Source organism: Lissotriton helveticus, chromosome 5_1 (assembly GCF_964261635.1).
Source record: "Lissotriton helveticus chromosome 5_1, aLisHel1.1, whole genome shotgun sequence".
NCBI classification, from domain to species: domain Eukaryota; kingdom Metazoa; phylum Chordata; class Amphibia; order Caudata; family Salamandridae; genus Lissotriton; species Lissotriton helveticus.
The window spans coordinates 1,783,491,673-1,783,516,014 of record NC_136065.1 but is presented as its reverse complement, the minus strand read 5'-3'; the positions used below and the strand labels follow the sequence as shown (position 1 = coordinate 1,783,516,014).

Sequence of the window (24,342 nt, the reverse complement as noted above, 5' to 3'; positions counted from 1 at the left end):
TTCTTGAGCGCACGGCTACCCGGAGCGGGTGTCCCGGCGCTTTGACAGAGAGTCCTGAACATAACCAAGAAAACCCAGAGGCAGAAACACTATAGACACACTGGTTAGGCAGAAAAGAGAACCGTCTTGAGCTCTTTTCTAAAAGCCAGAAGATTATTAGCCTTGCGGAGCGACAAAGGGAGCTCATTCCACAAACTGGCCGCCATGAACTGGAAAGACCGGCCTCCCATCCGCACACGTTTGATCACAGGTACCTCCACTTTAGCCAGGTCAGCAGATCTCAAACTCCTCCGGGGAACGTAAAAAGCAATACGCTTCCTAAGGTAAGCCGGGCCCGTGAAGTGGAGGGCTTTAAACGCCAACGTGAGGACCTTGAACCTAATTCTGCAAGGGATAGATAGCCAATGCAGCCTGCCGCGCAATAGAGAGGCGCTAGCTCTCCGAGGAAGGCCAAAGATGGCTTTGGCCGCCGAGTTTTGGACAGTTTGTAATCTGGACACCAGATATTTAGGCAGTCCTGAGAAAAGTGCGTTAGCGTAATCTAAACGCGAACCCACAAGTGCTTGCACGATATTCTTGCGATATTGTAAGGAGAGCAGTGGGAGAAATTTCCTCACCATCTTCAGAATGCCGAAGCATTTCCCCGCCAAGCCCGTGATGTGGGGACGAAAAGAGAGACTGTCGTCAAACACCACACCCAGATTTTTTACTTGGGAAGAGGGTTTCTCAGGAGGGAACATATCGGGAGGCCACCACGATTTCCAGCCAGGGTCCTCAACGCAGCCAAAAAAGAGCAACTCGGATTTATCCGAGTTACATTTCAGGCTCTGGTGCTGAAACCATGCAAAGACAGCACTCAGACAGTCTCTAATTCTACCGCCATCAAAAACCTCTCCCTTCCTGCAAGTAAACAGGAGCTGGGTGTCATCAGCGTAAGAGATGACCCGGGCTCCAAATGCCTCCGCGACCTTCGCCAAAGGGGCCATATAAATGTTAAATATGGTGGGGCTCAAGATAGATCCTTGAGGCACCCCCACCTCTAGCGAAGGCATTTCCGCGGAGAACGGTGGAGCCCAGATCACCTGTCGACGGTCGGCTAAGAAGGATTGAAACCAATCCAACACCGTCCCCCGCAATCCTACCTCCTTGAGTCTTAAAAGGAGGCCAGCGTGTGGGACGGTGTCGAAAGCCGCCGACAGGTCCAGTAGGACCAGCATAGCCTTTCCCCCCAGATCAAGCGTTTCCCTGATGGCGTCGGTCACCTCCACAAGAGCTGTCTCCGTGCTGTAATTGGCACGGAAACCAGATTGGGAGTCATGCAGCAGTTTGTTATTCTCAATAAAGGTGGTAAAAGTATGCTGAACATGTTTTTCCGCCACCTTCGCCAAAGCGGGGAGGAGGGAGATTGGTCTATAGTTGGCCAACTGTAAAGGGTCAAGCAGAGGTTTCTTGATGAGCGGGAGAATAAGAGCATGCTTCCACTCTCTAGGGACCACTCCAGAGCTCAGAGACATGTTGAGCAGGGGGTTCAGCAAGTTGTTAATAGCTGGCGCCACCGAGCTCAGGCATTTAGCCGGACACGCATCCAAGGGGGATCCAGATTTCAACCGGGAAAGCAGCTCCAGAGAGGATTCGCAGGAAATCGGGGGAAACATCGAAAGAGTGGGCCCCGACTCAGCTGCAGCAGATGGAAGGACCTTCAGATCACTTTCCAAAGCCGCAGCCACTTTCAGAGACCCCACCCGATTGAATGAGTCCTGAATCTTACGGATCTTATCCACAAAGAAATCAGCAAGCTGCCTGATCCACTCCTCTGTGTGGGAGTGTACCCTGGCGCCCGCCACCGGCTCCACAAATTCCTTCACAATTCGGAATAGTTCCCGGCTCGTATTATCAGCCTGGTCTATTCTATGCTCGAAGTAGATCTTTTTAGCTTCGGCAATCTGTTTGTGATATGATTTTATCGCACCCCTGTACTTCAATTTCTCCTCAGGCGCATATCTGCGCCGCCAGAGCCTTTCAAACCTTTTGCAGTCCTGGCACGCTTTCCGTAGAGTAGCGGTGAACCAAGGAGCAGAGTCCTGACCGGGGGCTGTCCTGGCCGGCTTCCGAGGGGCAAGCTCCTCAAATCTTGTCTGAAGCCAGTCCCGGACTAGCGACAGGTCGAATTCTAGATTCCCTGTCGTAATACAAGGATGTGCATGGAGTGCGTCAGCGAGCATATCCGCTGTCACGAGGTGGAAAGCTCTAGATTGCCTTATTTGGAGGAGAACAATGTTTGGCACCCCAATCAATCGGGTTTTAGAGCCCAACATTCCACAGAGTCAGCTCTCCTTTTTACCATTGAAACTCTTCCGGCTGCTATGGACCAGGGCAAGAAGGCCGTCCTGGTACTATTAGACCTGTCCGCGGCCTTTGATACGGTCTCACATGCCATACTCATAGACCGTTTAGCCGCATCAGGTAGAGCAGGAAGTGTATTGGGCTGGATTAAGATTTTTCTGAAGAACAGGCGGCAAGTGATTACGTTGGGGCAGTTCAGCTCAGAAGAAAAACAGCTTACGTCAGGGGTCCATCAGGGATCCAGCCTGAGCCCGACGCTCTTTAACGTATATATGGCCCCCCTGATTGAATTAATATCATCCTTTAAGATAAACACTATCTCTTATGCGGATGATACGCAGCTCATCCTGGTGCTGGATAATACAACAGAGGCAGAAGAAAATCTAAAAAACTGCCTCTCAGCCACCTTTGAATGGATGAACAACAATCACCTGAGGTGTAACTCAGGAAAAAGGGAAATTCTGCCTTTCAGCCATTATAATCAGTTCAGTCCCAAGCAGTGGTGGCCTGAAGATGCCACTGCACCCCCTAACACAATTAATGCAGTTAGGAACTTAGGTATTAAGTTTGATGCTACCTGTCATTCAAGCAACAGGCCTTGTCCGTGGCGGGTACTTGTTTTAACATCATTAAAGGCCTGAGGAAATTGTTTGACCTAATACCTCTCTCAGCCAGACGATTGGTGGCGGTGGCCCTTATAACATCTCGGCTGGACTACTGCAATAGTCTATATGCAGGAACGAAAAAAGTAGTTATGCATAAGCTGCAGATGGTCCAGCATGCAGCCGCCAGACTGGTGTTGAGATGGCCCAGAAAATCATCGGCTACAGCGGCGATGGACTCCCTCCACTGGCTACCGATCCATAAGCAGGTGATGTTTAAGGTCCTATTGATCACTTTCAGGGCCTTTCACTCACGAGGGCCCAAATATCTTCAAAGGAGCTTTAAGCGATACCTTCCACACCGCAATTTGAGATCCTCAAACGCAAATCTTCTGAGCATTCCCACCTTTAGATTGATCACAAAGGGAGGGAAAGCTCTGGCAGTCTTAGGGTCAAAGGCTTGGAATCAACTTCCCCCGCCTCTTCGTCAAACCACCTCTGAATCAGTATTTAGGAAATTACTAAAGACCTGGATTTATATCCTGCCCGACATACAGTGCAAAGGCCTAATCTGAAATGTCGGGTCCACCTAGATGAGCAGTTGAACCAGCGCTTTCATCAGTCTGGCCTTCTCAGCGCCAAGATGCTCCCTGGAGTGATAGCCGCGCTAAATAAAAACACCTTTACATTACATTACGGGTGACAGGGAGCTCCGTCATTTGCGTCCTCAGGGGATTGCGGCTGGCTCCGTCCTACCCCCCTAAATAGTAATACTCCTTGTTAGGCCCTCTCAGGAGATCTAGTGTTTTGGTTTGCCAACTGTGATGTTATTTACATTTCTAATATTGTGACATTATTATTAATGGTTACCTTTTTGAAAGCTTCCAATCTGTGCAGTAGGCCTGAGTTGGTTATTATGACAGGCAAATGATAAAGGGTAAAGATTTGTTAGCTGGTAAAAGCTATGTCCGAAGGTCTGATCTCTTTATTATAAAACACGATGATAAACATTGTGACAAAGGCAGTAGGTGTGGCTTATTTATTATGAATAGCATTTGTTAAAGCCAGTAGGCCTTTTACAGTGGATTGTGATCGCGCTGTGTAACAGGCTGTAGACAGGTGTTTTGTTTGATGAAATCTCCCAGATTACCATACTATGTATATGTAATAGTTCTGGTGTTTGTCATTTTCTGTGACAAACTCTATGGATTGACGATTTTCATTGGGATAATCCTTGTAAGAACTTTTTGGGATGGTTTTGTAAAATTTTTTTGTCAGCTGTAATTATTTCCATATTTGTAATTGTATAACTATGCATAATGGTTGATAGCTTACGCACATTTCAGTAGGGCCTCTGTTGCTTACTGTAATAGGCCAATGGTAAAGACTGGAAGCCTTATTGGTTCACTGGTAAAAGTTATATCAGAAATCACAGGCTTGTTCTGGTTATCATGAAATAATAGGAGAAAGACAGTAATCCTGGCATGCTTATTGAGGAAAGCATGTGTTAAATAGAGTAGACTTTTAATAGTGGATTGTTAAAATACTGTTGTCTAAACCTCTAGGCAGGTACTTTAACCGGCACAGGTTTTGGTGTTGTTAACCTACTCAAACGAATTGCTGGGATAGAAGATATATATTACCTTTGTAGGCAAGGATTTTGGTGCTGATCCCCTCTGACACCAGGAGTGGGTTAGAATATTTGCACTATAAGAATTCACTAGAACCTCTCTGTAAGGTCTAACAGGCTTAATTATCTTGTAAATAAAAAAACATAAAAATACATATCGCACACAACCCCCTCCCCTGAACTCTGGGTAGAGTCTCAAATTTCAGATGGAGAGCAGCTCTTTTATATGGAACACTCTGCAAATGGATCAATATTCTAAAACATCTTACCTCTAATGTCTGTTTTTAAGCATATGATTAGCATAGTGCCATCTACGCTAAGCTAGAAAAGGCACAAATCTATACATAAGATCGGAAAAGTACTGCAACTGAAAGGGGCAATAGAGCCAATGGCTGAAGCTGTCTGCTTGCATTCATGATAACATTCTTCATGGGGCAATGGGTGAGCTACTTCAGCGATTGGCTATGTTGCTCTGTGAGTGACTTCATTTTTCTGATAACGTGTACATCCACCCGAATACGAGTGCTCTTGGGTGCCAGGACAGGTGGACCAGTCCTTCACTTCTTCATTATTTCTTCTCATTTCTTTAATTTTCATCTATTTAGAGTACAATATAGCTCCTCATATAGTACTAATGGGATGCTCCCTTGCAGTTCATTTAATCTGCAGTGCGCCACATCCAACCAGTCTACAGCCTCTAGAACAGGCTACCATCCTGGAATGGTATTCTCCGTAGTTTCCCAGTTTTACCATTCCAAGATGGCCAACACATTGGTTTTATACATGATGGCTGTACTGAGACTTCAAAACAATGAAAAACAATGTTGATGCGCATTACCATTGCAAGATGGACACCTGCTACTGTGTTTAGTTTTTTTGTTACTGCTAGCATATACCTGCCATGTTTAGGCAGCAGCATGTTTTTTTCTACATTTCATGCTTTTAATGTATTGGGCAGATGTTTTTGAGTTTGTTGTGGTTATGCACATGGATGAATGCAAGAATGAGCCAGTGGGTGGATGAATGGACTTATGAGTGCTAAAATGAGTGACAGAGTGCATGTATGATGATTTATTGGATGATTATACCCATCATTGACTGAGGAGACATTTACATTTAAAAGCCAGACCTGTTGCCATTGCCTGTTCCAATCCTCACAGAAACATTTACAGGGTACAGCTAGGACCTTTGGTAATAGTCTCCATGTCTGCCAGAAGAACATTGCCTGTCCCCCTTTCGTGGCCAAGTAAAAGAAGAATGTTTTGACTGCACTTTGATACCGCATAAAATTATGTTTGTTGTTCAATATGTAACAAAAACTGGGTTCAAAAGTGTAAATCCATCCAGTGATATAACATCTCACAGTACAAATGTCCCTGTAAACTATTTAAAATAGGTTTCACCTATTAATCTCAACGTTTCTCTATAAAACATGGGATTATATTAACCTGTACCTCTGAGTACCCTAATAAATAATCTGATGCACTTTTCTGGTAAACAATTAAAGTGATGGCCAAATCCTTTATTAGATGAAATATTTTTCAGGCATCACCAACAGATGGCAGCCCATTGCTTACCACTGGTTGGCTTTCATGTTACGCTGATTTGTTTGCTTCTTATTCTTTGGCTTTCCTCTTGACCTTTTCCCTCCCTGGTATTTATTATTTATTTGAAAGTTTTATATAGCGCGAACAAGATCTTTGCAGATATCAGAGCGCTTTACAGACGAAGGGAACAGAGTGTGAGTAAACTAGCAATTGGGGTGGGGAAGATACAAGTGGGCGCATAGTCAGCCATATACATCAATAATAATACAAGTGCAATATAATTGATAGCGTAAACACTCAGGCAGGTCAATAACATGCGTCATACAGAAATGCAAAAAAGATTAGTAACACTGAATGGTGTACCGTCTGTGAATATCATCCCCAGTAATAATTCAAGTGTATTTAGCCATGAGGATAGCCTTTACTTCTCTCTTAAAAAGCATGGTAGAGGAGCTTCTTTACCATCCTTTTGATTAAATAACCTGTAACCTTCCAGTGTAGTCACATTCAGGTAATACTTTTTAGGTCTAGCCTTTGAGACAGCTCTTCTTGTTTTGCTAGCCTATTGATTTTCTCAAATATTCAAATTAATATACATACATAGGGAGGCTTTCGGTCGGAGCTCTGCGTTGACTGGTTTGTTGCATTGTTATTCGCATTTTGCTTCCACCCACCACAGCATAAAGTATCCGGCAATGGGTCAGCCCGCTTCAGAGATAGGCTATCTTCGCATTGTTCATCATGGCATGAAAAGAAGTTCCTTTCTCCTAATTGTTTAGTGCCAAGGCTAGTTATTATTAACATTGCTGTTACTGGATACATATGTAGCTTTTTATCATATCATTTATTATAATCTAAACGTACCTAGGCCAGACCTATTGGCCTTGTCAGTGATTGTTTATTTTGCCCATAGCACTTATCTGGAGTGCATATGTTTTGGTTATTCTCTCCTCTTTGTCTTGCTCCCTCCCCCCCCCCCTTTTTTAGGTCTTAGCTGGCATTAGCAGCACGCATGCGCTGCTCTCGCCATGCTAGGGCTTCTTGGAATCAATACGGTTCCAGAAGTCTTGTCTCTGCTCTGCGTGTTATTTGTCGTCATGGATTATACAAAACACAGTGTAATGATTGCAACGGAGGCATTTTAATCCATCCTGGTTGCCACCCTGTCCGCTTTTGGCCCCGCCCACCGGGATTGGAACTTTTACTTGCGGCAGGAGACAGTGTCTCTTAATTAGCCGCTAAGCACTTTTTTTTATTGCCGCGTTTATCTTCAACAAATGCTGGCGACGCGCCTTTCATTTCTCTGGCTCGGCTTGTTTTTTAAACCAGCCCCACACGCCTGATATTTCACTGCTCGGAAGAGACGGCATGCGATGTGAGGGGCAGTAGTATATGTCAACATTTTTGTTTTCTTTTTCAATATGGCGCCCTGGTGCATTTCTGTTAACACAGTCAACAATGCCGGCTGAAACTTAACGACCCGCACCCGGACACCGCACTTTAACATGAGCGCCGCACACTTTGCAGCATTCCAGCTCTTTTAGTACTGGGCACAGCAGGTGCCCTCATTTTCACACTTTATTTCTACATCCTTTTTTACCCCTCCCATATCTGGATTGTCAGTAGTGGGTCCATAAATAAGGCTGCCAGTGTGCTTGTAACTCTCTTATTTACCTTCCGTTTCCCAGCGATATCAGTGCCAGGGGGCTGCAAACTAGAGCATCGTTCATGCCCGATCAGAATGACGCGCAGACTGAGGTGAGACGAGTGAGCAGCTTCCAGCAGTATAGCGCTTAGGCTCTAAGGTCAGTGCCTTCTACGTAGGCCGGTTATTACTGTGAGTGTGGTAAAGGCCGAGCATAGCGTGTAGCTTTGAAGCTACTGTGCGGCTGTCATGACTTGGAGTTGAGGTTTGGGGGTTCCTTCCAGAAGAGCCCCTCCAATGCCATCCTGTCTGCACCTCAACTTTGTACGCTAGGTCTTTTTTGGCCTCTTCTTTTCAGTCCAAGGTGTGAATGTTGTTGCCCCACCTCTGCCGTGGAGTGGCAGTTCCGAGTATTTATCATTGCCAGTTGTTTGTGGCCAAAAAGTTGTGTTTTTGTTCTGATGATTGATGTTACACAGCTGCCGGAGGAATTAAGCCCATCGGATGGGGCTTTCTTTTATACTTTATATGAAGTAGCAGGATTACGGAACCCGGAAAGCCTATGCAGAATGGCACCCGTAAAGCGGACTCTAAAAAGAGCCTTCGTTCCCCCCTGCCCCAGGGTCGTCCTCACACCGAGAGCAGAAGCGGCCCAAAGTGGTGGTGAAAATTGCGCTTTGTGTAAAGTAAAAAAACCTGAAAGGGACGAGTGTGCCTCAAAGAGGTTAATGGCCGGGGAGCCCACGGGTCTTTCAATGACCATATGCAGTTGTGTGTGTGCCATGCCATGCTGGGGAATCACCGAGGGGGGAAGGGCTGGCTTGTTGGTTTTCAATGGGTTTTTTGTTATCTTTTATGGGAGACAAATGCGCATTTGAAAAGCTGCTCACCGGTCGCACAGTTGCTCCTTTTTAGACACAGTGGGATGTTTCTAGAACAAGCACTGAAAATGCAATGAGTCTCACATATGATTAAGTTAAAGCCATTTGCTTTGATAATGGTATTGTATAGCAAAGCAAATGGCTTTAACTTAATGAAAGGCGAGACCTATTGCAATTTTAATGCTTGTTAAAAAATTTAATCCCCTACCATTGATCTCTCATCCTGATCCACGTTATTCCTGCCGCTCAGAGGCGATGACTTTCACCCCACCCTCGCCTGCTGCAGCATTCCTCCCCTGTCCCTACCATTTGCATTATTATTATTATTATTTTTAATCATTTCCTGTTTTGGAGGACCCAGCATCTGCAATTTGATGTCAGGCTACTCCTTTAAAAAAAAAATCACCTTTTCACACATTTAAATATTTTAACATTTCTGCGCCCAGGTTGCTATTCACCTTATTTGAACAGTAAATAAAAAATTTAAAAATAGCCACCTAATGCTGTATGTTACAAATGCATGCGTATACATCATCATTCTGGGCCGCTGTCAGACCTGTGAGCCTTTGGGTGGTCTTCCCCCAATTTCTTGGCCTTGCTCCATTTTTTTGTTGATCTTGTTTTAGTTGGACTTAGGGCTCTTGCACTTTACTACAGATGACCAGTGCTAAAGTGAGTGTGCTCACTCCCTAAAACATGGTAACATTGGCTTACATGCAATTGGAACACTTAATTTGATTATAAGTCCCTAATAAAGTGGTACCACATGTACCCAGGGCCTGTAAATTAAAAGCTACTAGTGGGCCTGCAGCACTCACTGTGCCACTCACTGAAGTAGACCTTTAAACACGTCCCAGACATGCCATTGCAGCCTATGTGTGAAGTTTTAAACTGCCATTTCAACCTGGCAAAATAAGCCTTTTTCCAGGTCTAAACCTTCCTTTTTAATGTGCATAGGTAACCCATAGGTTAGGCCCTAAACATCTCATAGGGCAGGGTGCAGTGTATTTAGAAAGTGAACATGTACTTTTAAGAGCTACATGTCCTAGTAGTGAAAAACTCTTAAATTAGTTTTTCACTACTGCAAGGATTACCTCTCCCATTGGATAATATTGGGTTAACTTACTTCATTTAATAAGTGATATCTTTCAATTAGGAGCAGGTTGGAATGTAGAGTTTAGTGTCTAAAAAATTGTAATTTTAAACCCTCTTTAATAGTAACTTCGTTTTTTTAAGTTAGAATTTTTAAAATGTCACTTTTAGAAAGTTGCCATTTTCATGTCCCGTGGACTGTGCCTGGAAGAAGGACTGCCTGCCCAGCTGACCTTCTTGATGTCCAAGGCCTGCTATGGATGCACCAGGACTCTTCTGCTGCTCAGAGCCACCATGCTGAATCCAGTCTGCCTTGGTGGATCCAGAACTCCAGTACGTTTCCATGCTTCAGTTGACTAGCACTCTCTTCTAAGCCACAGGGGCATAACAGGCTTCTTCAATGTCAACGCATTTATATGTATCTTGACGCATCGCAATACAGCTCGCTATCGACTCAGATCCAACGTGACACAGCTTGTCCTAGAAGCATCTTATTGCAAGTCCTCGCAGGCCCCAGTGGCTCCCTTGATGCCAATGCAGGACATCCCATTGCATCTCCTTCCTGATGGCTCATCGAACAGCTGCTATGTAACATATCTCAACTATAGTTCATGGACCAATGGACCATTGCTGCGCGACACATCTCAATGCTGGACCACGCATCACAGCTCCTCGTTGAGGTTTCCTCAACTCCGGCTCATGCAGCGCAACACAAGGGTTTCCTATCTATCCCGACGGCCAGGCCCACAAGGTACTTTCTCAGAAGACTGAACTCAGTCTTGTATTGGACCCACGCACCATAGCTTTTGGCCTGAACCAGTGGTTTGGACTCAGCCTGCTATGACCAGATAACTGTAATTGACGCTTTTTGCTTCTTAACGCTTGATTTACACAAAATCTTTAAAATTCCATTGCTCCAGTTCTACTAATTGGGTTTTAGTTGTTTTTCTTACTCTATTGTTATGAATTGGTATGGGATTTTTCTTGTGTTGTGTTTTCACTTTATTACTGTTTGAAGTGCTGCAAAACTATTTTACACATTGCCTCTACTTTAAGCTGATTGCTTTTGTGCCAAGCTACCAGAGGGTTAAGCACAAGTTAATTTGGGGTGTACTTGCGACAGAACTGCCAGTGACAGGAATTGGGTACAACCACTATAGCTGCCTAACATCATTACACCTACGTGGTCATGCATGATGAGGCATGTGTGCGTACTTGTTATCGCATTGTTTTTTCTGATACCTCGTAGTATCAGCAAAAGGCAATTTCTGTCCATTTGACTTAACAACTTCAGCAAAAAGCATTAACACAGCCAATAGGTCTGCATTGAAAGCCAGATGAAAAGACCTGCTGGCTTTGCCAGGGCTTCTTCTAGAGTGGTTTTAACTGTTAACCAAATATAAACATATATTGTATGGTTTATGCTTTGGTCCACCTGCTTCCTTTCCTTAAATCATTAATGTGGTCTCTTAGCACCAGAAAACACTTTCCTTTAATTCCAGAACGTCCTCTATTTTTTTGTGGCACACACAGTCCTTCGTTTACCTGCTTTTGAACAATTTTATGTGCGTTTGCATAAAGCTGGTGATAGAGATGGGGTGAAGTGCGTCAGGATTACGGGTGAAAAGTCAATGAAACCATTTGTATAGCGCCTGAATCCCAAGAAGTAGGACAAGTAAGTGCTGTGTGAGAAAGGAATTCCTTGAAATTTACAGTCTTTAAAGCCTTCCTGAAAGGTATGAGCTATTGCATGCCCCAGCTCATAGGATTAAGTGTTCCACCATGCACTCATTGTGGCCGTTAATGATCAACCCCTTACTTCATTCCACATACTTTTAGGGGGAACCAGCTGTGTTTCCAGCTGATTGCAGTGACAGTGCAGCGAACTAAGGTGCATGGTTTTGCTTCAGCTACATAGGGACTCCGCTACACAGCATCTTGTGAGTTAGGGTCACAGATTTAATTGTATACCTGAGCTGACGGGGGACCAGTGTCGTTTTCCCAAAGAAGAGAGTGGAAACCCTTTGCTGCTTGCGTTGGACATCGCGTGCAGTTCCTCCATAGTGCTGCGCTCGTCCGTTGGCCGCCGCCGCTCTGCCCAGTGCTCTAAACCGCCGCACTGCGTCAGCAATTCCGTTAAGCAGATAGACAGACTTTGTTGCACCTCTAATTAATTTAAATTTGCTTTGAAAGTCTTATTCTGCACATTGTAACCATAGTGCAGCTTGGAGCCCATTATGATCCTAGTGACACTAGAGCCGTCTTGTACGGAAAAATGATAGGTTTCATAGAGCATAAGATACTCGTTTGATGACTAGACAGTAGTGTCAGCTGGGCTATCCATAAAGTGTCTCATCTCCCGCACCACATCACTATGTGGTTTAACTTTATTTTTCACTTTGATAGTACTGTTTTTTACACAGAATAAGCAGTGACCTGCACTGTGATTCTTCATCCAGTAATTGAACCTAATAATATGGAATTAAGTTTTAGTGGCATTCAGAGTCCACTCGTTTTCATTCTTCCACTAATTAACTATAAAAAAAATTCTACAACAACTTTTCTGTGGTCTTTTTATAGCTATGGGGCAAACAAACTGCTATTTGAGTTTCATTGACATAATTTTGAAAGCTAACTTCCACGTCAAACAACAGTTGATATGTACCATAAATATATATGTTGAAGAGGACAGGGAATACTTAGGGCTTCTTTGGCAATCCACAGTGACAGGTTCTGTGATGCCTGCATGGCCACCCAAGCTTCACGATATAGGGAAATTATTTCATTCATCTTAAACAAGTCCTCGATATCACACCAGTTTTTGCAGTTTTTTTAGCAATACAGGATAGTGGTGAGCATGAAAAGGTACAAATACATTCAGCAACTTCAGAAGGACCAGATCCCTTGAGTCTACACTATTCATGATAGTGGACTGATTTGGTGGTCTACATACCCATATTGGGGCAAACACCCATTTGAAATTAGTCAGAGAAGTAATTGGTTTCTATTTATTTCTGAAACTGCATGATGGAAGAGATCTCCCCTAGATTTAAAAGCCAATGGGTATTTCAGATTTGGAGGCTAATTTTACGACCAGTAGCCTCAAGACATTTTGTAAAAGGACCGTGATTTACATTTTGTTAAATTGTGAGGAGTAACTCCCCCCTTAAATAAGTTATTGTTAATGTTTTAATCTGAGGAAACCAGAACCCTTCTGCCTGGTCTGTACTATTTAGACTTGACAAGTGAAACTCTTATAGACAGATTGCATGACCAACTATGTTGCAAATTTCACTTCAAAGGTAATTTCTCCAAAGGTAAAATGAGGTGACATCGTGTAGTGCAAAGAAGAACTCCATTTGGGCTCCTCATCTGTGAATTGGAGAGCAGTTTATTGTGGATTTAATCTATTTGATCCCTACAAATAATCTTACAGCTACATCAGTTACTTGCAAGCTTCGATAAAACTGACAACTTAGGTCTGACAATATGTGTCAGGGTCTGAAAGAGAGGACTTTAGGGGCATGTACATAGATACTGATTAACCCACTGAAGTAATCTTTTTTTGGACATCAAAATAGCTTTTTGTTTTTCTACAGATCTTCCTATGATCAAATATCCTATCTCCGTAGCTTCAGTAGGATCTTTTTGCCACACTTAATGCAATTTCCTCTCCTCATCCTGCAATATTTGAGCTCATCAGATTTATTTTTACTTCAAGAGATCTTAACAGGAGCAAACTCCTTCATGCAAACATATTTAGTGTATTATTCACCCATTCTATCATTATGAGGCTAGTATCTTCGTATTGGGAAGTTCTACATGAATAATCTGCTCTTATCTGAACATCTGTTAGTACACAATATGTGGATGACTATATGAATACTCGCAGGACACTGTCCTCCTTCAATGTAGAACGGCAATAGATATTAATCCAAGCAATTTACTGGTGTATACATTACCTAGCCGATGTTACTCTCTAACTTGAACACACAGTCAAAGGAGTGTTATTTCGAGGAAAAGGCAGATAGGGTTTGAACCCTAGCTCCTGCATAGTGCCCATTGAATTGCATGCAACGTTGCCAGGTTAATCACCGAACCACGAACTGAATTTGGTTAAGTTGATTGGAGGTGGGCAGCACAAGGTGTAGGCATTGCTCTAAAATCTCACTTTCAAATTTAATCCCATAGGTAACTGATTACGGGCCATGCTTCTAAACTTTAAAATTATATGTTCAGATTATTTTTCGTTTAGGGTGGTAATGTACAGCTTAAACTACTGTTGTGTTCTATTATAAATTACCATACTTCCCTCCATCTTCTCCGAAGCCCTTTTTCCTAATAACTGGATGGTATTCGGAATGGCAAATAAGGCCCAGACGCTTTGACCACCAAGTGTGTCTTCATTAGCACATATAAGACATTATTTTTATAGTAACATACATTTGAAGCTTATGAGCAGGTACTGAGTGTGCATTAATGCACATATATAACTATGAGGTCCATTCGATCATACCTGCACAGACACTACTGTTGAATATGAAAGGAAAGTGAGTTTCCTTAACTTCACCTACGTAACTGGCAAATTAGTACCATATTGATGGATTTTCTCCCGGGATTCAAAACTATTTTAACTACCTCACCAGAGGTGCTATCGTCTGTAGGTTTTCCAAGTGCTATATTTCCATCCTAAAGCCAAAGCTAAATGTTTGTCTTGTGAACTCTGTTAAAGCAATCCATTGTAACTTATTAGGTATGTTAATATTGAAACAAAGGTGATCTCAGTCTGGACTAATACACAACTGAGATAAAGTTCCAGATGGGAGCGCAAGAGACTCTGAATTGCCACACGAGAATACACGACATGCCAAGTTTTCCCAGAGAATAAAAGCAGAACTCACCCCACCTACAAAAGACGGCAAGCATGCTATGTCAGTTCCTCTCTCTTCTTTGCCAGAAGATGAGGAAGCCCTTCCTTCAATCCCTCTGGGATAAATGCAGTGTCTATAATAGCATCTATGGCTGCTAATAGGGGTTCTGCGATGCTCTACTACTCTCAGAAAATCACCCAAACCTGTCCTCTCACACTTTCGGCCTAAAATGCCATGACCACATCACACTGGCTCAGAAATCTATCTCCATTGACTCTCAGTGAAACCTTACACTCTCTGCCTTTTTCACAATGTTCTTTATGGGCGCTCATTGAACTGTCCCAAAAACTGTTTAGCCTTTATCTACCGACTAGAGGCCAGATATCGTTTTTCTGTTAAGACACAAGCGATGGAGGTACGTTGGTCGATCTCTCCCTCTCCAGGGCTCCATCCGGTGGAATTCTAAAGATCAAAAAATACTCACCATTTCATATTGCCATTTTATCATGTTCAGGCAAGGCCTCTCTAGAGCCCTTTCCTGTCAGATGCTGAAGACTCATTTTTAAAACCGCTCTGTCATCGTGTTTGGCATAGCTCACGGCAGGTTATCATCTATGCTTAACTGCTGAATGATTGACCAGTTCTCCACCACTATATGTTTTAAATGTATCGTAATGCAACTTAGTTCAGCTCCTGTACCTATAGACCCCACGTTGCTCTGATGCCACTATAGGGTAGTTATTAGCGCGTTATAAAACCTGTATATAACAAATTTTGAATAAAAAGGCATTGCTTTCAAATTACCCTACCTGACCATTTGCTCTTAAATTCCAAAGGTTGAAAAGGGCTGATCCAAAGCCTCTGTTAGTATGTATACATGCATGTATTTTTATTTATGTTTGGGAACTATGAGTTTGGTGATTCAGCCAAAGCTATCTCTGGATTAGATCTAAAATGTGAGTCCCCAAGTGAATATGCGAGAATATAGGAGGATGCAGGAAATCGCTAGAATTAATTGGGACGAGGTGTGTTGGGAGGACATGTTACTAGCTGCAAAGTCTGCAAAGTCTAAGGATAATGTGGGTTTCTGGAAACTTGTTGCAAATGAGAAATTTGGAGGTAAAACACCAGATGATGTGTTCATTGATGAACAAACCTGGGTTAACCATTTTACCCACCTATATCAAGCCCCAGAAAACATAGAGTTAGCTACTGAAGATTGCCCATGGCTCGTATCCGGTACAAATACCATAGTTTTTAGTCTAGAAGAAACTGAGCAAGCTATCAGCTCAGTTAAAAATGGTGAAGCTCCGGGGCTAGACAAAATACCCGGGGATTTGTACAAGCACGAGATTAGAGTCTGGGCACCATATATTAATCAGCTTTTTAATATACTAGATACTGGTGCAAACTTACCTGATAGCTGGAGGGGTGCAGAAGTCATTTTAATTTTTAAAAAGGGAGATAGAAATGATCTATCGAACTATCGTCCCATTTGTCTTTTAGATATTTTACAAAAAATATTTCCGAGGCACCTTTTAACTCGTATGAATTTGTGGATTGATGAGAATGAGATCTTTACTAAATTCCAAGCAGGCTTTAGAAGCAATACCAGTACAATTGACCAAGTTTTTAGATTTTGTTGTCCTTGTTGGAAGTATGTTTTTTTCTTAAAGGGACACATTTATGTAGCTTTTGTTGACCTTAGGGCAGCTTTTGATTTAGTTTTGCGTGATCGTTTATGGGATTGTTTGTTTGCGCTGGGATTACCAGATTGTTTACTCCAGCAGATTAGAAGATTGCATGATAACTTTGCTAGAGTGCGTTGGGGTCCGAATGGGGAATTAACCAAACCCATCCCAATAAAGCGGGAGTCCGCCAAGGGTGCGTTTTGGCTCCCACGCTTTTTTCATTATTTGTTAATGATATTCCAGCTTATTTAGAAGAAAGTAATAATGACTCACCAAAGCTGAATGGAGAGAGGGTACCCGCACTCTTATTTGCGGACGATACAATCCTGATCTCGCAAACGCCCATTGGTCTGCAAACCCTTTTAAATTCCTTCCAACTGTATTGGGATAAGAAAGGCCTAGAAATAAATACAAAAAAGACCAAATGTATGGCCCTAAATCCTCATAAATCCTTTAAGGGGATTTTTTTTCTAAACAGCCAAAAATTGGAACTTGTGTCAAACTTTTGTTACTTGGGTGTCTCTCTAGATTCCAAAAACTCATGGAGAACACAAATTGAAAAAAGTAAAACTATTTTTAATCAGAACACCCTACCTATTATAAAGCGACATGGGTTGAGCCTAAATAAATCTATTTCACCAGCACTTGAAGTGTTTAAATTTAAGGCTCTTACTGGTGCCTTATATGGTGCAGAAATTTGGGGTATGAGTGCTGGGAATCTTTTTGTGAAAAACGAAAACAACTTTTATAGAAGTATTTTGAGATTGCCCAAACGCACCCCACTTTTACTGTTATTTTTAGATTTAAGCATGAAACGCACAGACCACCTTGCAATACTACATCCACTTTTATATTGGGTGAGACTTTGGGGTACTCCCGAACTTGCAGATTATAAAGATGGTCTTTTAGAAGTGAAGAACCTTGACGCTTATAATTCTAATCCTTGGTTGAAACATGTTCAATCTTGGCTCCATAGAATAGGGCTCACTTATTTTTGGGAAGACCCGTCGTGTCTGACACGAAGTTGTAAGAAACATGTTAAGGCAAGATTTTGGGATTACATGTCTCATAATTCCCTAAAAGACCATTCGTGTGGATCCATCACAAGTAGTTTTCTTGCTTTTAAAGTCTCTCCTCATTTTGAGGAATTTCTAGATGAGATACGACCTCCACTTGCAAAAAGTCTATATCTAAAATTTAGATATGGTATACTTAAAACGAATGTAGCATTAGCAAGATGGGAAAGGTCTACAGGGCAACCGAAAAGTGCAAAATGTATGTGTTGCCAGTTAAATTCTAGAGAGGATGACAATCATATACTGTTTTTCTGCACCACATATGATTTAGCAAGGAAACGATGGATCAAGCCCCTGTGTAATGCTTTAGGTATACGATCGTATGTGGAAGCATATAGGATCGTCAAAACGGACACTAGTCGACTTACTGTGTTTTGTGTCAGCAGATTTTTACTGTCAGTAAGTTTTTCTCACAAAAACTTGGGCTTGGACCTATAAATGTTCAGTTTGGTTGTATTAACAGGTAGATGTTAGATTTGTTCAGATTACCTGTGGTACACTGGTGAGCTGCTTCATTGGTCCATTCTCATTTGGAACCACTCAAAAGCTTTTTTTTAATTTTTTTTTTAACCATAATCTAATTTAATATTTTATGTGCCTTTATTCTTTTTTAATTAGATGAAATGTATTGTATTTCTGCTACCCCAATTGGTTATCATGTATATATTTTTGTATTCACTGTGTAATATGTATTGGTTTTTTTGCATGTATCTTTTATGGCCAAAACGTGCCGAAATAAAGATCAAATTAAATGAGTCCCCAAATTCTCCAAATGTTGTATGTGTGGCAGCCATTATTGCCTTGTGTCTGTCATGAAAGGTTCAGGTTCATGGCTTCAACAGCTGAAAAAACATGAATGATCTACCAAAGCAAATTTTTCTCAGCTGAAAAATTCAGCCTATGCCATCACTTTGCTGAGTGACAAATCTGTAAAGCCAAACCTCTGTGATGTGCAAGCTGTCTGTTTGGAACACGAAGTGGGCACATTCGGATTAACAGTAGATTGGGTTATTAGAGCCTAATTGCACTTTTAGACAAATAGGATAGCTTCAATGACTAAATTCTACTGGAAGAACTTGGACAATTGGGTACCAGAATCCAGTCTTCTCAATTGGCTTTGGACAGGGTTTTTTGCTAATAGTGGTACGGTCAAGAATGTTTTCTCCCTGTTTGTGCTCGTTCTGTGCTGTCAACAGCAGCAATCTTTTTACTGCTGTCTGACAGACTTACGAACAGTACAGAACTGTATGCCGGGGTTCTATTGAGGAAAAAAAGAAAGCAAATTGTGAATCTCGCCATTCCCCCTGCAAGCAATTCAGGCATTATCATGAGTACAGGTAAAGGGTAGGTGACAGCTCCATAGAGATCTCGATGCCTGTTCTTTGTTCCATATGTAAAGTGTACTGACGTCTCCACTAAATAACAATGTGAAATAAAAATAAAACAGTTTATGCAAAAACGGGACTAAAAAAGTTTTAATTAAAGCTGGGCTGTGTCTTGCACTCGTTATATTTTCTATATGATGACTTAGGATAGGTTGGTCAAATCGAGATCTTTTGTGCTAAAGCTATGGGGCCAACTTACTTAAATTCTGTAGTATAGCAATTACACTGTCCTTTTGAAAAGGACGGACGTTGGATACTATTTCTTGATGACAAGCTTTGAAGACTGTTTTAAAAATGATTGTAAATATTAAAAGGAAAATTATATTATTAACCATAAAATTAGGAAACGGCAGAGACTATAGTTTAACTGTTGGAAGATGAACAGTGGCTTCATCTAACTCTCCATGTGGTATGAGTTTGCACAGTGTAATCTGTTTAGAATTAAATCTACCCGGCTCTACGCCACAGACTCAAATTGGGCTTAAGTTTTGTTTAATAGAGCATTCCCTAGTGAAAAAGACAAAAATATTCTACCTGTTTTTATATTAGAGGTGTGTGTGCTGGTACTTTAAAAGCCTTACTGTGTAAGCAAGGGTTGTCTCTTGAGTGAAACACCAGGGGAAATTACGACTTGTTGGAGGAAAATGGAATTAATGACTCCCTTACATTTCCTATGTCCCACTTGAAATCCTAATTTACTCCCACCCTTTCCAAATGGGAGGGTTAGCACCACTGTGATGTGATAACACCATAACAGAGTCCCTCAAGGGCTGCTGTCCAGTTATGAAACTTATGAGAATTGCAGCTCAGCTCGATTGCAGGCATAATTCAGCAGATAAGCATGTTTTTGTCTGAATACCCTCAGCTGCCATGCATTTAATTTTTGTCATTCAGAACTGCACTGGGAAGAGGAAAGGGGTAGCACCTGGGATAGCTTATGCAGGCGTTATTTTAGTTCCTCAGTTCCCCTGGCCGATCCGGCTTATCCACAATGTATATAGTGCATGCAATGAGCGTGTGTATTCTTCCCCCTCCTGGTGTATTCTTCCTCCCTCCTGGTGTATTCTTCCTCCCTCCTGGTGTATTCTTCCTCCCTCCTGGTGTATTCTTCCTCTCTCCTGGCCCTCCTGGTGTATTCTTCTTCCCTCCTGGTGTATTCTTCCTCTCTCCTGGCCCTCCTGGTGTATTCTTCTTCCCTCCTGGTGTATTTTTCCTCTCTCCTGGCCCTCCTGGTGTATTCTTCCTCTCTCCTGGTGTATTCTTCCTCCCTCCAGGTGTATTCTTCCTCTCTCCTGGTGTATTCTTCCTCCCTCCTGGTGTATTCTTCCTCCCTCCTGGTGTATTCTTCCTCCCTCCTGGTGTATTCTTCCTCTCTCCTGGCCCTCCTGGTGTATTCTTCCTCCCTCCTGGTGTATTCTTCCTCCCTCCTGGTGTATTCTTCCTCTCTCCTGGCCCTCCTGGTGTATTCTTCCTCTCTCCTGGTGTATTCTTCCTCTCTCCAGGTGTATTCTTCCTCCCTCCTGGTGTATTCTTCCTCCCTCCTGGTGTATTCTTCCTCCCTCCTGGTGTATTCTTCCTCTCTCCTGGCCCTCCTGGTGTATTCGTCTTCCCTCCTGGTGTATTCTTCCTCCCTCCTGGTGTATTCTTCCTCCCTCCTGGTGTATTCTTCCTCTCTCCTGGCCCTCCTGGTGTATTCTTCCTCCCTCCTGGTGTATTCTTCCTCTCTCCTGGTGTATTCTTCCTCCCTCCTGGTGTATTCTTCCTCTCTCCTGGCCCTCCTGGTGTATTCTTCCTCCCTCCTGGTGTATTCTTCCTCCCTCCTGGTGTATTCTTCCTCTCTCCTGGCCCTCCTGGTGTATTCTTCCTCTCTCCTGGTGTATTCTTCCTCTCTCCAGGTGTATTCTTTCTCCCTCCTGGTGTATTCTTCCTCCCTCCTGGTGTATTCTTCCTCCCTCCTGGTGTATTCTTCCTCTCTCCTGGCCCTCCTGGTGTATTCGTCTTCCCTCCTGGTGTATTCTTCCTCCCTCCTGGTGTATTCTTCCTCCCTCCTGGTGTATTCTTCCTCTCTCCTGGCCCTCCTGGTGTATTCTTCCTCCCTCCTGGTGTATTCTTCCTCTCTCCTGGTGTATTCTTCCTCCCTCCTGGTGTCTTCTTCCTCCCTCCTGGTGTATTCTTCCTCTCTCCTGGCCCTCCTGGTGTATTCTTCCTCCCTCCAGGTGTATTCTTCCTCTCTCCTGGTGTATTCTTCCTCCCTCCTGGTGTATTCTTCCTCCCTCCTGGTGTATTCTTCCTCTCTCCTGGCCCTCCTGGTGTATTCTTCCTCTCTCCTGGTGTATTCTTCCTCTCTCCAGGTGTATTCTTCCTCCCTCCTGGTGTATTCTTCCTCCCTCCTGGTGTATTCTTCCTCCCTCCTGGTGTATTCTTCCTCTCTCCTGGCCCTCCTGGTGTATTCTTCTTCCCTCCTGGTGTATTCTTCCTCCCTCCAGGTGTATTCTTCCTCCCTCCTGGTGTATTCTTCCTCCCTCCTGGTGTATTCTTCCTCCCTCCTGGTGTATTCTTCCTCTCTCCTGGCCCTCCTGGTGTATTCTTCTTCCCTCCTGGTGTATTCTTCCTCCCTCCTGGTGTATTCTTCCTCCCTCCTGGTGTATTCTTCCTCCCTCCTGGTGTATTCTTCCTCTCTCCTGGCCCTCCTGGTGTATTCTTCCTCCCTCCTGGTGTATTCTTCCTCTCTCCTGGTGTATTCTTCCTCCCTCCAGGTGTATTCTTCCTCTCTCCTGGTGTATTCTTCCTCTCTCCTGGTGTATTCTTCCTCCCTCCTGGTGTATTCTTCCTCCCTCCTGGTGTATTCTTCCTCCCTCCTGGTGTATTCTTCCTCTCTCCTGGCCCTCCTGGTGTATTCTTCCTCCCTCCTGGTGTATTCTTCCTCCCTCCTGGTGTATTCTTCCTCTCTCCTGGCCCTCCTGGTGTATTCTTCCTCCCTCCTGGTGTATTCTTCCTCTCTCCTGGTGTATTCTTCCTCCCTCCAGGTGTATTCTTCCTCTCTCCAGGTGTATTCTTCCTCCCTCCTGGTGTATTCTTCCTCCCTCCTGGTGTATTCTTCCTCCCTCCTGGTGTATTCTTCCTCTCTCCTGGCCATCCTGGTGTATTCTTCTTCCCTCCTGGTGTATTCTTCTTCCCTCCTGGTGTATTCTTCCTCCCTCCTGGTGTATTCTTCCTCTCTCCTGGTGTATTCTTCCTCTCTCCTGGCCCTCCTGGTGTATTCTTCCTCCCTCCTGGTGTATTCTTCCTCTCTCCTGGTGATATTCTTCCTCTCTCCTTGCTTAGATTAACAGGGCTAAAGGCAGGAGAATGCATAGGCCGTAATTCCCAAGTCTAAATAGAGGTCTTCTAGTGTAAACTTGTTATCTCCCCTCTTGATGATCATTCACTCTGTTGTCTGTTTATTCATCTTGCAGTACGCTTTGCACCTTACCGACCGCCGGACATCTCTCTGAAACCCCTGCTCTTCGAGGTGCCCAGCATCACCACTGACGCCGTGTTTGTGGGCCGAGATTGGCTGTTCCACGAGATCGATGCGCAGCTACAAAGCACAAACGACGGCGTGAACCAGGGCGTGGTGATCTGTGGAAACATCGGCTTTGGAAAGACTGCAATCATTTCCCGCCTGGTCGCGCTCAGCTGCCACGGTACACGCATGCGTCAAATAGCCTCGGATAGCCCACACGCTTCACCAAAACGTAGGTAGTCCTTGTGCGGTGGTAAGAGCCCCCTCTGCTGGCTGTTTTTTGTATGAATGGCGAGGACGATTCGAGAGTAGTATGTCAACATTCTCTAGGCTGTTCTCATTCTTTCAGATTTGTCTTGGAAGTTAGTTGAAGTTTCTGAGGCTCACTGTTTATAACTTTGTTCTATATATCTCTCAAAGAGTGATTGTATCGTTACTTCAATTTCTGAATCTCACAATCCACTACTATGATATAGCAACGGTTGAAAGCGCAAACTGGTTACCCACTGTTGTGATGTCATAAAAGCCTTCCAGGCCGGGCTGACAGAGCTTTCTGAGAACCTGCCAGCAGACATGCCTACTAAAACAACAAGCATTTACAGTGCAATGGTCTCGGCATTATTAAAGGTAGAGCTATTGGCATTGCTCATGACATTTGTTTTGTTTTTTTAATCATAAAGAAATGGCATTGTCATTTACATTGCCAATAGCTTAATCGTTAAATAAATGGCATTGTCATTTCCCTCAATGGAATTGGCCCCAACCACCTGAGTCAGAAATTTAAGTGGTACAGGCCCACTCATCTGAGTAACTCTTCAGACCTCCTTTCATTCAGAAGAGGGCTGAAAACCTGGCTCTTCACACAGTAATATCTCATCACAGACAACCAGCAGGCATGCGCAGCGCCAGGACACCCCAGGGTAACCGCGCGCTATACGAGTTCCATTAACATAACATAACATCACCAGGATTGCTGCTTGTGCTTTTCTGCCTACCTTAATTAATTTTAAACGCACTCTCCTATTCTTCTGTTTCATTGTGACCTACATTATATTAGTAAATGTCCCTGTCCATCTTCTAACAATGCGAAGTTTAAAACAGCAAAAGACACACAATTGATGGACGAAATGCAGAATAAATCAAAACATTCACTCCCAGTCACAATATCTTGCTTAAATCCATTGTTCTTTTGCTCACCACGCCACCCCAATTTAGACCTGGCCATATGCAAATCAGTCTTGACCCTGTCCTTCATGGGAACACTCCAGCACGAACTGCCAAGTCAGGTCCTTCCTGGACCGGAAACAAGCATCCCGTGCTCTCCATGCCAATGGAGCCAAGGTATCCTGGCTGATTAGGGGTGAAACCCCGAAACCGGTCCTAGGATGCTTGTTTCCAGTCAAGGGAAGACCTGGCCTGGCAATTCGGGCTGGACTGTTGCCATTGGGCACAGGGTCAAGACTGATTTGCATATGGCTGGGTCCAAACTGGAATGGCATGGTGAGCAAAAAAAACGATGGATTTAGGCCCAGATCTCTGTACTGGGGTGAATGTACGACATTGTTCTGCATGCTGTCCATCAACTGTTCTTTTTGCAGGTTTAAAACAGCAGAATCAAGAGACAATGGGCAGATTTAAATATTTACATTTTGGAATGCTTGGATACATTAATTGTATTAAATATAAATAGTTCTAATTACTTATGTGAATAATATTTTTTTTGTCATTTTCATGTGCATTTTTACTAGATGATAAATCTTTTACCAGACTTATTTAAATTGCTCTGGTTCACTCCGTATATTGTCTAGGGCATTAGTGTCTTCCGCTGAGACTACCAATTATTGCGATTCTGCCTCCACACCTGCCAGCATTCTATCTTGGTTTCCTTTACCCTCACAAACATGGAGGCACCCCGATCCAACTTTGCTTCCGCTCACTGACTATGACGTTGCCTTCCAAGCACAAGTGTGTCTGTAGCCAAACGGGGCTCCCCTCTTCTCAGCTGGAAGGATGAGCTCATAACAGTCTTTCTGCATCCCCATCCCTGTGTTTGATGTTGTCTAGTGTTAAGTCG

General features: G+C 43.4%; 1 protein-coding gene across 6 annotated transcripts in view; it reads left to right on the top strand.

The window, feature by feature from the left end:
* Positions 1-24,342, top strand: part of TANC2 (tetratricopeptide repeat, ankyrin repeat and coiled-coil containing 2) — a 2,511,073-nt gene that overhangs the window by 1,988,573 nt on the left and 498,158 nt on the right. For all 6 annotated transcript variants that reach the window (XM_078645079.1, XM_078645083.1, XM_078645080.1 and 3 more), the window contains one exon: positions 22,219-22,500. In XM_078645079.1, coding sequence (XP_078501205.1) covers positions 22,219-22,500 — 282 coding nt within the window. The remainder of the gene's footprint in view (positions 1-22,218; positions 22,501-24,342) is intronic.